Below are 15,394 nucleotides of genomic sequence, written 5' to 3'. Positions count from 1 at the left end.
CTGCCCACAGGAGACCTAGATCAGAAATTATTTTGTTAATTTTTAAAGGTTTCTTGTGTGCCAAGAAGCACTCGTGAAGAAAATTTGGGGTTGTCTTACCCCAAGCTCCACCTGCACCCCCCCCCCCCCCCCACCCAATCACGGATTTTCTGATACACTGTCCATTTTGTTACCAACTTTACTGGGATCAGACTCTCTGGGTCCCTAACTCAGCCTCACTTACCCTCCGGTTATTCTGCCTTCTGGTTTGCCGGAGTCTCTGCATTCAGATGGAAGTCAATCATGAAATGCAAATGAGATCTGGAACTTAATATTTCCTGGATCTCACATTTGTTTGGGGGGAAAGGGGTGGTCGGTGGTGTGCAGATGGTTGGCTCCTGCTTCTGCTCATTCATGGCAGATTTCAAGCTCGAGTTAAGATTACCCTTTAGCATCTTAAATGAATACATCTGCAATGAAGAAATCCTGTGGAAGCTAAGAGCTGCTTGCTGTTCCTGGCATAGTCCATTTGATCAGTTACAGAACACAGAGAAATGCTCACATTTCCAATTAAAAAGGTTATGATCCCAGTGCATCTTAAACATCTCGAGAAGAAAATGACTTAATTCATTAAATTGCAATTCCCCTGTTATTTTTATGGATTTGCTTTTCTACAAAAACGGTCAAAATATTGACTTCACAGAAGAAAATCTATCAAACAGATCTTTGAGTTCATTTTTCTTTATTGTATCCCTCAAGGTTCTGCATTGTTAAAGTTGGTTCAGAAGATAAAATGGACTTCGGAGATGTTAATGCGGTTACTGAGGCAGTTTTTCTGTGCATTGTATGATGCCATTGTTGGGTAAGTCACACAATGTGCTCTGTGACCTCAGCACCAGTATCATCATGCAAATCCCCAAATCACATGCGTCATATTTAACATTAAAACCAAAATAGCAGCACAAAACAAATGTGGAAGAAATACAATAAAGTTAACATTAAAGTTGTGTTATGAGATTTTTTTTGAGAAACCTAGTTCTTGTGTTTATTTAACATTAACTATCTCTCGCAAGTATATAAGAAACATTTCTTTTTACAAGTAAAAGTTTTGCACTGAACCAATGTAAATTCTGTACTAGACTCAGGAAATTAAAAATCACTAAACTACTGATACCATCAACACTTTCATATAACATGTGGTCTTACAATAAAAAAATGACAGGAGTGTAACCTAATTGTTTAATTCAACCAATAAGTGCTAACATATGAACTCTTTTGATATTGAAGTATCTGCAATGCAAAACCTTGTAAACAGTTGTATGGCACAAACCATTTGAATGTATGAACCCAAGTTTTCACCATCACACTGTGAAGTAAATTTCGCATTTTGCCACCTGGGTGGTAACCTGGCAGAGCAATTGCCCACCAATTGTAGATACCATTTAATTTGCATTCCATTCTTTTCTACGCAACTGACGTCGAGCAGATTTGATAATAGTTGAGTGGCCAGCTCTCTCAGGTTAATCCCAGCAGTGGTCAAATTGAAAATTACCCACCCACCACCACCACCCCTCTAAGTGTCTCTTGGCGATACTATTCCTTCTAGTGTCCAATATCTTGTTCCAATTGTTCTCTCATTGATTCTGTAGAATGAATCATTTTATAAGTCAACTTGCGGATGGTGTGGCCATTGCAATTCTTCTGTGTGTGAATCATGACAAAATAAAGGCTTATTTCTATAAACATACCAAAGTACATAGATTAGCAATTACAGGTTGTATTTGGCATCATCACCCTTTAGAAATTCCACATGCCTTAAAATGCATCAATGATTATTTTGCAGCATCATTGCTCATCTCTTTCACAGCAAGTTCTCTGTTCAAGTATGTAGCCCAGTAGACTAAATTGAAAGTTCCAAATAAAACAGGGAACATTATCCTGGACATTCTGTCGATTTTGCTTACGCTGTTAAATGTTTTCTTGGCCTCCTGTGGCTTGGTCTCTGGTTTGGCTTCTTTTGGTTCTGCAGTTGCACTCTTTGCAATTGTTGGTAGTGCTGAGTCCTTAGTAATATTCGGTGCATAATTGGCAACTGCGACTGCATAAGCATTATTTTTCTTCATGACAGAAGCCTTGTCTTTCTTCTGTGGAAGTAAATGAAAGCTATTAATAGATTTATTCATTATTTTTTGTTGCGGAATCGGAAAATGGCACTGCACAAGAGGTTGCCATTTAATCCACTGTGCCCATGTTGGCATTTTGGAATGGCTATCTAGTTAGTCTCATTCCCCTGCTTCTTTCTCCATAGCGCTGAAAACTGTCCCCCGTATTTATCCCACTTTCTTTTTCAAAGTTCTTCTTGAATCTGTTTCCACCATCCTTTCAGATTGCAGATTGACAACTTGCGACATAAAAAAAATGTTCCTCATGTCACCTATGATTCTTTTGCCAATTACAATGTTCGCTAAAATAAGTTAGTTGAAGCAAAGGAACAATGGGATCTTCTGGTTACTTTACAGATGGAAAACAAGTTTTTGAATTAAATAAAAATGTTAACAATATCAAAATGCATCAATAAATCTAGAGATTTATTCACTTCACTGGGAGAGGTGAGCACTGCTCGGGCAGAGGGAAACTTGGAGAGTGCCGCACAATGGATGTGCTCATGAATGGAAGCAGATAGTATGTTTAAAAAAAATGCCCTGAACTATCAGGGTCATCAAGTGGAGCGGGAACGATGGTATCACTTCCAGCTATTGGGATACTGGCATGGGCATCAGTCAAAGTTTACCCTCTTGACCTCCAGGCGTGAAGCTTCCTCTTTGCATTGATTGCCAATCTCCCTACTGGCAGGGGGTTCATGTGATACTGTAAAAATGTGTCCCTCTATAAAAATGTCCCCTCATTAAGGGTCTCGATTGTATTCCCGCTTAAGAGAAGTGGGTTGCTGATTTCATTGAGGGGAAACGTAACCTCTCAAAAACTCACCCAAAGGCAGGATCATGATTTTGAGCTGCCCCAAATGAGTGTTCTGCCTGCTTCCCAGCCACTCCCCAACTCCACACTCACCTGTGAGGGCCAGGAAAATTCCACATTTGGGTCAGTAATTTAAAGAGATTAAAATCGAAGGTAGCTAAGAACTCAACGTAAAAATAATTGTTACATGATGCAAGACAGACATAAATCACAACCGTTTCTACAAACATAATCTAAATATTTAAGCATTTCCATTTTATCTCGACTGTGGAATGATCATGGAATGTACATAAGACATTAAATGTAACGTGAATGTGTTAACATTCGCACTCTCTAAAAGAGCTCAGATATATCCCATGAGCCAAAAGGTTCCACAGATGTGGAATGGCCATTCCTGCTATTTCATTGAGCGTTCCATTATTCTTTCAGCAAAGCACAAATTGGAAGAATCCTGCGAAAACTCAGGAACATTGTTGGGATATACAGTAACATTCCAGGCAACAATGAAGCAGGGTACAATATCTAATGCAACATATATCATGTCCGGGACACCAAATATAAATATACACAATAAGGATTTAATGCAGCTGCTTTGTCTAACATTTTTCATTGGTGAAAGGTTACATGTATCCATATTTTAAACTCTTATTCCGAATCATGTAAAAATGTAATTAAAATTTAAAAATGAACACTGCCTCATTACATGTCAATGGTAAACATCTTCAGCTTGAGCTGCCCTCTCCAACGTTTTTTTTGCCATTATAATCAATTCCTGAAAAAGATGTTCTGCACCTCAGTAATAAACAAATGTTTATTAAATTATATTTATCATATCATTGCAGGTCTTTGTATTCAAAGTGCTTCATTATTGTATTGTTCTAACTTCAACCTCAAGTTCTACTGCTGGCTCTGCACTGTCTGGGCAGGAAAATGCAACTTTTGAAACTGTATCTTAATGGCATTATAGGCGAGATTGACCGGCCTCCCTGCCACGTATTTCTCGGCGGCAACTGGCAGCATGCCGTTCACTGGCGGCGGTACACTCTGCTATAGCCGCTGTCAATGGGAAACCCGCAGGCAGGGCTGCACTGCCAGCGGGACCTGAGAATCCCGCCGCCAGCTAACGGCCGGAGAATTCCAGCCTATATTTAATTGTTGACCAAGGATTGGTGGACGAACCAATTCTTGCATAAAGTTAAAAATAATTCAAAGTGATGTTTAAAAAGGTTGACCATGAAGTCACAAGTCAGATGAAAAACAGTTGGACACAGACTAAAATACCAATAGTGTGCCCAGGACAAGAAAATAATCACTTATAAGCTACACTATGACATTCCTAATTTCCAACACAAGGCATCTTATTTGCCTTATCGATTGCTATTTATTGACAAATGAATGAATTTAATGGAGATAAAATTTGGGTGCATGACAGAAAATGTGCCTGATTTAATTATATCAATTTTTGTGCATCACAATGACCAGGCCAGATCCACCCCATCAATTCACCAAAGTGCCCAGAGTTTTACCATGGCGGAGTCTCTCTCTCTCATGGCAAAAATGGCAGAAGTGCCCAAACTCCATAAATCTTACCCCGAAAATGGCACTTCCCATTTACATGGAGGTGACAATGGAGAGATTCACAATTCATGCAGGTACGTTTTATAAGGCCTATTTAAATTATCAGCTGCCTCCCACTGAATTTGAATTTTGATGGCCTAAGTGTGTGAAACTTGAAGTATATAGATCAGATTGTGTAAGAGCAGGACTGAACTTTGTGCAATTGTTGTTATGTATAAAATTGGAAAAAGCTGAATAAAAATGTTTTTTCAAAGGAGGCTGAATATACAGTCAATTTTCCTGCAGTCATTCTCCCCAGTTTTGAACAGAACCCCATTGGAGAGGTAAGGTACCCTTCTGGATCTGGTCCCTGGTCACACTTGGCCAATTGCTAAAGGTAGGCAGGAATATGTGTAAAATGTGCATAAACTCATTAACTGTCAAACTTATTGGAACTGTCAAAATCAATAATCAAAATTGTCAAAGGGAGCTCCAAGCTATCAAGGCATTTAAAAAGCCTTTGAATCTTTTAAAATTATGTAGTGTGTTAAAAAAATGATTAGTAGCTATTTAACTCTGCTAACGTAAGCTGAGATCTCCCATTACAAGATTACTGCTGCATGGCTGATTTCATAACCATCCATTATCATCATAGGGTGTCTGTAATTTTACAGTTTGATTGGTAGCTAAAAGTGGTTCAATGAAGTGGGACAATGAATTTCAATGCTTGTTGTTATAAGGGATAATGCACTTGAATGCTGTAACTTTGTTGTTGTAAGACTTGATACAGTTGAACGAATGTATATTCAGTATTTCTTTCAAAATAATGAAGTCTTCAATAGACACATATGGCAGAATTTTCCCATATATTTCCTAAATTCAGGTCCTGATGAGAAAACTGGGGAGAATGACTGCAGGAAAATTGACTGTATATTCAGCCTCCTTTGAAAAAACATTTTTATTCAGCTTTTTCCAATTTTATACATAACAACAACAAAAGCAGGTAATAACAAACTCCTCCCAACCCCCTGTAAAAACAACACCTAGAAATCCCCCCAACATTCCTCCTCCCCAACAACTAATGGTGACCAGCTCTTTAAAGTATAAAATAAACGGTTGCCATCTTCGGTAGAACACTTCAATTGCACCCCTCACAGGGCAGCACGGTGGCCTAGTGGTTAGCACAACCGCCTCACGGCGCTGAGGTCCCAGGTTCGATCCCGGCTCTGGGTCACTGTCCGTGTGGAGTTTGCACATTCTCCCCGTGTCTGCGTGGGTTTCGCCCCCACAACCCAAAAATGTGAAGAGTAGGTGGATTGGCCACGCTAAATTGCCCCCTTAATTGGAAAAAATAATTGGCTAATCTAAATTTATTAAAAAAAATAAAAAAAATAAAAAAAATTGCACCCCTCACATTGTACTTACCTTTCTTGAGATATAAAACTCCATAAGATCCTCCAGCCAACTAAGGCGCTGGGTGGAGAAGCTGACCTCCAACCCATCAGCACTCGCCTACTATATTCAGCCTCTTTAACAATTTATTTTTCCACGTGATTCATGCCGTGCTTGTGACGGCTTGCCTCTGACTCGCTCGCCCAGGGAAAATCTAATCTCTGTAACCCTTGGGGCTCTCCTTTTAACCACCGTCTCAGCACTCCCCAGCACTTGTTCCATGTCCAGTCGGGGTAATGGCTGCTGGGAAGACAACACCACATTTCATGGAGGGAGCCCTTAACTAACTTCTAGATTGTGCTGAGTAGATTACATGACATCCTGGAACCACGGTTGGCCAGACATCTAGCAAGCAAAGTCATCAACCCCGCCTGGGAGGCTGTGACCACAATAATAAGTGCCAGCTTGCTCCATAAGAGGATGGGGCTATAGTGCCGAAAGAAGATGAATGAGTTTCTTCATGTAGCCAGGATTAGTCTGTCTCCTCATGCCTCCTGCTGTACCCCTTCACACACCCATCACCTCCACGGTGATCTCTCTCCCCGCCACCTATGGGTTCCCAACACTTGCCATAGACCCCTCCCACCCCCACGTTACCCCCAGTTGACAATAAGCTCCTCCCATTCCCGGTCTCATTCATCTACCACATATGCCAGACTTCATCACCATCTGACCTGACAGGACTCATACCTGCACTCTCTCCATCTGAATCATTGCAGGACAAATTTGATCATAACCAGCGAGAGCGGACATAGCCTTGTGGAGTCATGCCCGAGTTGAGAAAACTAGCGCCCTTTGAGAGCCTTGAGCTGGCTGGAGAGGAGCAGGACCACACCTGTGCAGAGGGCGAGATGGGAGCACCAGACAAAATTGAGGACCCTCGACACAAACAGCTGTGGCGCAAGTCTCACATGAGTTAACTTTCTCCAATCATTATCCCTCGTGATTTACTAATGCCATCTTTCTTCCCTTGCAGGTCAATTTGTTGACCAGTCCAGACCATCTTCACGCCGTCTTGAGACCCCAGACATGTACAGCTCTAAGGGAGACTTCTCGGAGACAAGCATCAAAGAGGTGCCACAGTTGCCGCCCACACCCTCCACCAGTGCAGATACTTGCACCTCGGTGGGATTAAGTAGTAGGCAGGTCTTTGGGTTACTCACTGGGGAGCACCTCACAGCTGTTTATCCATAGCAGGTTGAGGTAGGGACATTCCAGGGATGGATGCCAGAGCCCAGGACTCTGCTGAGCCCCAGGTCAATGGCATGGCCCTAGGTATGGCCATCCCAGAGCTGCTGGAACTGAAAAGGCAGAATTGTGATCAGCAGGAAGGGATGACAGCATCACTCTTTGGATTGAAAGGCCAACCAGACAAGTCTCATTGCCTTCTGATCGAAGACATGCAACCATCATTCCTACTGAACGAGGCCAACTCTGCAACAGTGGTGTCCACAGTGGGGACCTTGGCTCAGGAGGTGCACTCCATGGTGGGGATGTCTGCTTCATGGTTCAGCTCATGAGCTCCATGGCTGAGTGCAGGAGCTCCATTGTGCAGGGTTTCAACTGTATTTGGAATAGTGGGAATCGATTAGTGTCAGCGTCAGAGGATAGCGGGGCTTCTGGATCTCATTCCAACCACCCTTCTATCCCATGGACAAATCCAGGGGAGCCCAGGCACCTGACGAGAAGAGGACAGGCATGAGCACAGACCGGGGCCTTCCACCGAGGAGGTTGTTTGGCTCATCTGACACTCTGCACAGCCTGAAAGTAGGCTCTGATCCTCAAAGCACGATCCCACCAGAGGACAACTGCCATGGTCATCTCAGGCAACAGAGTGTTGAAGTCTGCAGGCTGCCTCAACCTCAGCTGTGGATCCTGGGGAAACATCTAGACACAGCGGGAGGGTGAGGAAGAGTAATAAACGTTAGGCACCACATGGATATGGGTGACTGGCATAGCTGAGATATGTCACAATTGCAACAGCACACTTGTATAACTTTTTAAAATGTTTTTATTGAGAATTTTTCATATTATACAGAACAAAGGTAAGCGTGAACATACATCGAAAATAAAAATATATATTTATCGGTCATTTTTCATTATTTACATTGGTTATCTTCCGTTATTCACAATGGGTACAGCTTCTTGTTTTACATTCTCCAGTCGGAGTTCATTTCTATCTGGGTCTCCTGCCTCCCTCTTCCCCTTTTCTTCCTGACCCCTCTCCCCTTCAGGTCATCTGGCATGCCCTCTTCCGTCATCAGATCTTATGTCTTGTTCCTGTTTGATTGGCGTGATGCTGTGTATTATGTTATTTGCTGGGCATGATTGGGCTCTTTATTCCCCCCTCCACTTTTTCGTTCGCATTCATTTTTGTACCGCGACTACCCTTTTCCTTCCTCTGATACAAACAGGTCTTGGAACAACTGGGTGAATGGCTCCCATACTTTGTGGAAGCCCCTTCCGACCCCTGGATGCCAAATTTAATTTTCTCCATCTGGAGAAATTCTGATAGGTCGGACAGTCGGTCTGCAGGTTTGGGTGGTGCTGCTGATCGCCAGCTGAGCAGGATTCTCCGGCGGGCAATTAGGGAGGCAAAGGCGTGTGTGTCAGCCCTCTTCCCCATGAAGAGATCTGGCTGTTCTGATACCCCGAAGACTGCCACTCTTGGGCACGGCTCCACCCTCATCCCCACCACCTTGGACATTGCCTCGAAGAAGGCTGTCCAGAATCCAACAGGCCTGGAGCAAGACCAGAACATGTGGCCGGGCATCCTGGCACCGTTCGCATTTGGCCTCCACCTCTAGGAAGAACCTGCTCATTCAAATTCTGGTTAAATGGGCTCTGTGTATGGCACGATAGCACAGTGGTTAGCACTGTTGCTTCACAGCGGCAGGGTTCCAGGTTCGATTCCCGGCTTGGGTCACTATCTGTGCGGAGTCTGCACGTTCTCCCTGTGTCTGTGTGGGTTTCCTCCGGGTGCTCCGGTTTCCTCCCACAGTCCCGAAAGACGTGCTGTTAGGTGAATTGGACATTCTGAATTCTCCCTCTGTGTACCCGAACAGGCGCCGGAGTGTGGCAACTCGGGGCTTTTCACAGTAACCTCATTGCAGTGTTAATGTAAGCCTACTTGTGACAATAAAGATTTTTATTGCTTTCAGTTGCATTAGACTTAGCCTTGCCCAAGTGGAGGTGGAGTTGACCCTGTGAAGTGTTTTGTTCTAGATTCCCCACCCTATTACAAATCCTCGGTCTTCCTCCCACTTTTCCTTTGTCTCGTCCATTGTTGTACCTGCCCTTTCTATTAGTCGCCCATACAGCACGCCGCAGTTGCCCTTCCCTAAGATTCCCGTGTCTAGTAAGTCCTCTAACAGTGATTGTTGCAACGGTCGTAGGTGCATTTTTGTTTCCCTATGTAAGAAGTGTTTGACCTGCATGTTACTTGGCTCGATTCCTCCTGTCAGCTGGAACTTTTCTGTTAGTTTATCTTGTGTTGTCAGTCAGTTGACTGTGTAGAAGTCCCCAACTGTCAACGTCCCCCCCCCACCCCCCCTCCCCCTCCACCCCCGTTCTTTCTCCACCTTTTGAAGGTGGTATCCATATGGCTGGCGCGAACCTGTGTTATTGCAGATTATTTAACAGACATTTTGGTTAATCCGAAGTGTTGTCACAGTTGGTTCCACCACTGGAGTGTTGCAATCACACTGGGCTCATTCCGGAGGGAGACTCCATGCAGGAACCCTCCTCCATTCACATCCTCTGGCTCCTTTATCCACCCCAATTGCAACCCAATGGTAATATTGCAGGTTTGGGAGGGTTAGGCCCCCCGTTGTTCTCGTTCTGTGCAGTAACTTTTTGGGGATCCAAAGGTCCCCCCCCGTCCCCCCATCCCCCCACCCAAACAAACACCATGGTTAGTTTTTATAGTGAGTTAAAGAAGGCCTTGGTGATGTAGATCAGTTTGGATCTGAACAGGAAAAGGAACCTGGGCATTACGTCCATCTTGCTCGGCTACATTCCTCTTGCTGGGGAGAGTGGAAGTATGTTCCATCTCTGCAGGTCCTTTTTTACTTCCTCCACCAAACTGGTCGGGTTCCATTTGTGGATCCCGGCGCAGGCATGGCCGATTTGGATCCCCAAGTAGCGGAATTTGAGTCGGGCTTGTTTAAATGGCAGCACCTCCAGCTCTGCCCATCTCCTTGCTCTCACTCTTTCTCAGGTTGCGTTTGTACTCCGCGAAGGCTCCAAACTCTTTCAGGAGCACCATGATTCCCTTTGTGCTGCTTTGTGGACCTGAGATGTGGAAGAGCAGGGCATCCACATCGAGCAAGACACTATGCTCTCTGTCTCCTCTCCCAATCCCCATCCAATTCTTTGCCACCCTGAGCATGATCGCTAGTGGTATGATTACTGGGGCGAACAACAGCGGGGATAATGGGCATCCCTGCTGTGCCACTTGTATTAAATATCACTTTGTTCACCCATACACATCCTCAATGATGTCATGATGTCATGGAGCCATTCTCTACAAATTCCCGCGCGCACTCAATGCTTCATCCCTGTGGAGTGTGGGAATGGCTGTGCTATGTCTCTCCCACCTCCCACACTGATGATGGAGTAAAGCCTTGCCGCTGCTGGCAAGGGCCCACCCCAGTACCCTGCCCCAAACCCCCCATCCATGGAAGGTTACCCCCCAAAAAAACCAATGCTTAGCCACTCATGTCTGCCATTATTCTCTTGTTATGAGGATGCTGAAAACATGTAGAGAGTCTGTCCACCTCTTCAGTAGGAAGAGATAAACACTGTGACCCCTGACCTCGGAGAAGGCTGAGACATGTCATTCAGTCTCTCTGTGCCTCAGGATAAGTCCATTCATGGAAATAATGCATTCAGCTCTCTGTCAGGCAGGGATCAGACATTTCGCAGAGGATAAGAGGAGCATTACTCTGTCCTCACTGAAAGTCATCATCATTTTCCTCTCGGCCCAGGCAATTGCTTTAGCACCCTGCCCATGAATGTAGCCCCTATCATGATGACCTCTTGCAGACACCACAGGAGTGAGCAGATATCAGGCACGGTGGTGAGAGAGGTCTTCACACCCCAGTCCTGGGCATCACTAACCCGAGTCTGTGAGGGCATCCCTAGCCCTGCGCCCCATGCGAGCCCTGGCCATCATCCAAAGTCCTTTTACCTCTTCCTCCATGGGTTGCCCCTCACTACCCATATTGACATCCTTCTTATCTGAGATGTGGTGCTCCTCCATCTCCTAATCCAACTGCTCGCCCTGCTTATGTGCCACTATGACATGTTCCACCCTCTGGGTGCTATATTGGAGGGCGATCACCAACTCCTCCAGGCACCAGAACCACATCTCGATTGCTCCAATCGCCGACTCGGCCAGCGCACGTGTTGACTCATGAGACTCATTGTAGGAAGTTTTAGTGGATGTTTGCATCCTCTGCAATGGTGTCATTAGCCACCTCCTGAATGGGTACCCTTTGTCCCCAAGGACCATCCGTCCTATTATGTTCCTTTATTGTTCTCCAAGATAGCCGAAGTCGTAGTGTTTACAAAGTACATAAAGCTATATGTTTAAACCAAAACTAGTTTATTTTACACTACTTGAAATGGTCCGCACAGTCTATTGAGTAACAGCTAACAAAATAATAGTATTGAATCTATGTTACAGTAATTAATTATCTCTCTCTAATACAACCTACACCCTAACTCAACCTCACACTATCCTTCATCATTAACTTCTCCAACAGCTCCTTCCACACCTTCGCCCAGAATGCTTAGAGACGCAGCCTTTAATACTACTCAGTGATGCCATCTGATTTTGATATACATGAACATCATCTTGTTAACCCTTTACTCTCCTTAGATTATACATATCACACCTCCAACCGCTGGTCCCCTCAAAAACAAGCGCTGCAAGAAATGAAAATGAAAATCGCTTATAGTCACGAGTAGGCTTCAATGAAGTTACTGTGAAAAGCCCCTAGTCGCCACATTCCGGCGCCTGTCCGGGGAGGCTGGTACGGGAATATATCTGTCATGGATGCTCCCCAGAAAACAGGCGCACACATGCATGATTTGAATCATGTAGTCACAGATGATCTGGACATTGAGGGAGTGGTATCCCTTGCAGTTCAAAAATGGCACCCCCTCTTGCTATGTGGAGCGCACAGCCACGAGGATGCAGTAAATGAAACCCTGCACTTAGGGTATGCCTGCCCTAGCATCATGGCTCGCCTGGGCCCAATCCAAGTTGATGTACATTTGGATCCTCACACCTAGTGCATCTGTGACCTCCCTTACACACCTATGTGCGGCAGATTGGGATATGCCGCTACAATGAGGCTCATGAGTCAACATGTGCACTGGTCAAGCAAATGACTGGACCGCTCAAGTTACGGATCCGGAGCCTGGACTGGTCTGGTGGTGCCCTCCAAAGGTGTCCTGCATCACAGTGGCTTCACATGCAGCCCTGAAATGAGCCACTGGCATAGAGGTTCAGTGCAGCAGTAATTTTCAGGGCCACAGGCAATGGGTGACCTTCCAGTGCATGTGGTGTCAACTCTTGTCTCACCTGGCACAGGTGGTCCACCATACCCTGGGAAAGACGCAGTCTTCTGCGGCACCGGACCTCTGACATTTCGGGGAAACAGGTTCCAGGCCAGAATACCTGTGGCCGGCAGTGTCTCCTCCAACTTTACCATCTGTGGTCCTGCTCTGGGATGATCAACACGCCCTGCCTTCCCCTCCTTGCTGCATGCAGCGGCACATCGATGTCGCTGCTGCTGGTCGATTGCAATAAAAAGAATTGCCAGCTCGACAGGCTCCACGATTCTCCCGAATCAAATACTGAGAGTAAGAGAACATCAAAGGGAACGAAGAGAAACCCTGACAATGTCCTGATCCACAGCCCTCTCAGGATCAGGGACATCTACGCAAGCGCATCCTCCAATGTCAGCGCCTTTCCAATGAGCCTTACTCCCTCTCCTGCTACACAATAGCCATTTCCCCACTGTTGTCCCTCTCAACTCCACCTGAACAAAACACTTTGACCCTCGAGTGTTTCAGCAGGCTGCGTGACTCCCCCAAGGGTGAGGAGTGAGGGCAATTGAGTGCATTCAATGGATCTGTGTTCTACCTTAGGGGGGAACAAGACCATGACATCCGTCACCTCCTGAATGGGATTGAAGAGCAAATTTACCCAAATGCCTTTCAATAGGGGCCACATATGTGGCACGTCCCTATTTTGGAGGCATGATTATGAGCCTTGGGAGTTCAATGTTTGGGGGGCTTGGCTTCCAACTATTTTGATGAACACAAATAACCGAGTAAACAAAATCAAATAAACTAAGATACAAATTAAAGAGACAGTGATTAAAGGGAAGCTGCCTTAAACAAAAAGCAAATCATAAATGTAACTTAACAATTGGGCGCCAATCAGTGCATTGCAATGCTGACTAAACTGGCCAACTAACTAATTAAGGAAGCATCAGGGAGGTGATTAGGCGATTGGTTTCCCCTTTTCCCCTTGTGGCCAGTGAGGGACACCTGATGCATGGGAAGACTGCAATTTGCAGTCAACTTCATCCTTCCAGGGCACCCTCATCCCCCAGCTCTCATGGGCTGCGGGTTAAACGAGTCTTCCAACTTGAACAGCAGCCACCCATAGATCAGTCCCTGAGCCTGGCTTCCATAACCAGTGCCCTTGAACTTCCAGACAGCTCATGCACTCTGGCTACGAAGTGTAACCTTAGTGTGGGGGTTCATTCTGACTGCACTGTCCTCACCCATGTGACGGTCTCAGCCCGCATGAGGCTGGAAACCGCGCCTTGTCAGAGTCCCTCACTCTGCCCATGCAGCCTGACTGCTCATGGGACCCTGCTCATGGGACCCCACCCAGGGACCTCGCAGTCATTCCGTGTTGATCCTATGGATTCACCTGTTCCCACCCTCCTCCCAGCTGCCACTCTAAGAAAGGCAATCCCTCAGTGTTTACATCGCCACAACCCCAGCAAGGAGGAAGTGATGCCTGCAAACTAGTCCCAGACTCCTTTAAACCGAGCGGCTCATAAACACGAAGGACTGCAAAGGCCTGCAAGTGACCCCACCACCCAGAGATCAGAGATGCCTAGACTGAACCCCCCCCCCCCCCCCCCCTTCCAGCCCCGAGTTGCAGTTATCTTGGTCCCTGCGTCATCTCCGGTGCCCCCTCTGCACTCGGCACCCCGGTGAGTGATGGCAACCTGAGCGCTCACCTCTGATATCCCCTTCGGAGATCATGTTGCCAGATTCTCATTGCTAAGTAGCTGTTGTAAATTGTCACGCCAGCACCCGTGAATATTCAATGAGGAGGCAAGTCCCAGCAGAACAGCTTGCTAATGAGATGGCAATGTATTTAAATTGGTATTTAAATAGTATTGTGTTTCCTGATTGTTGCCGTATCTTGTGCCCACATCGCTGTTCTGGCTGATGGCTAATATAGTTTGAAAACCTCCCCCCTTAGAACTTTATTCTGTAGGACTATATTTTATCTGGGGCTGGGACTGGTTTAGCACATTGGGCTAAATAGTTGGCTTGTAATGCAGAACAATGTCAGCAGCACGGTTCAATTCCCGTGCCGGCCTCCCTGAACAGGTGCCGGAATGTGGCGACTAGGGGCTTTTCACAGTAACTTCACTGAAGTCTACTTGTGACAATAAGCGATTATTATTAGTATTATTATCTAATCTCAGGATGGTCCTGAGGTCTGTCCATTGTGGCTACTGAGTTGCATTGTAGGTGTCAGGGCAAAGGGTGGTGGGTGGGTGGGGAGGGGGGGGGCTTTGTTGGTATGAGTTGGCACTAAGTTGGCAATGGGACTAGAAAGGACCATGAGGGATGGTAGAGGGGCATAGGTTAGTACAGAGGGTGAGGGGTTATTGGGTGGGTACAGGGTATAGAAAGCATATGGGTTGGCATGAATGACGGATAGAGACTGTGGGTTGAGGACTGGAGGGATGTTTCATGTTTTATTCGTCTTTAAAATAAATTTGTTTATAGTTCTGGAGCCCTCAGGCAGGTTCCACCCAGCTCACCTCCACAATTGGCAGCCTCCTCTGTTCTTCCGGGGTTACTCACCCTGGTTCTAATCTAGCCTGCTGCTCTAAATGAAAATCTGACATCCAGGAAGCCAATTATAGAACTCGGGTTCACAGAGCTGCAAATTCCCACAACTCTGCTCACCCAACCTGAGAAAGAAAATCCAGGTCCAGAGCTTATAACCTTGCATTCCGAAGACCAAAAGGTGAGGAGGCACCAAAAGAAGATTTGCCCCTTCACATTCTTAGAAGCTGTTGTTTATATTCTCTTTAATGTGTGTGGGTGTGTCTCTTTAAAAGAGTAGAATTAATTTTAATTGCACTGTTAACATTTC

The 15,394-nt window shown here is 45.6% G+C and overlaps 1 protein-coding gene across 9 annotated transcripts in view; it reads right to left on the bottom strand.

Annotated features, from left to right (window-relative positions):
• Positions 1-704: 704 nt before the first annotated feature.
• LOC119962946 (gamma-aminobutyric acid receptor subunit alpha-2-like) overlaps positions 705-15,394 on the bottom strand; it is a 379,650-nt gene continuing 364,960 nt past the window's right edge. For all 9 annotated transcript variants that reach the window (XM_038791279.1, XM_038791280.1, XM_038791281.1 and 6 more), the window contains one exon: positions 705-2,123. In XM_038791279.1, the coding sequence (XP_038647207.1) occupies positions 1,812-2,123 (312 nt within the window). In that variant the 3' untranslated portion in view covers positions 705-1,811. The remainder of the gene's footprint in view (positions 2,124-15,394) is intronic.

Source organism: Scyliorhinus canicula, chromosome 3, assembly GCF_902713615.1.
Source record: "Scyliorhinus canicula chromosome 3, sScyCan1.1, whole genome shotgun sequence".
Taxonomy (NCBI): domain Eukaryota; kingdom Metazoa; phylum Chordata; class Chondrichthyes; order Carcharhiniformes; family Scyliorhinidae; genus Scyliorhinus; species Scyliorhinus canicula.
Note: the sequence above shows the minus strand (reverse complement) of the source record. Positions and strands in the feature narration are given on the sequence as shown.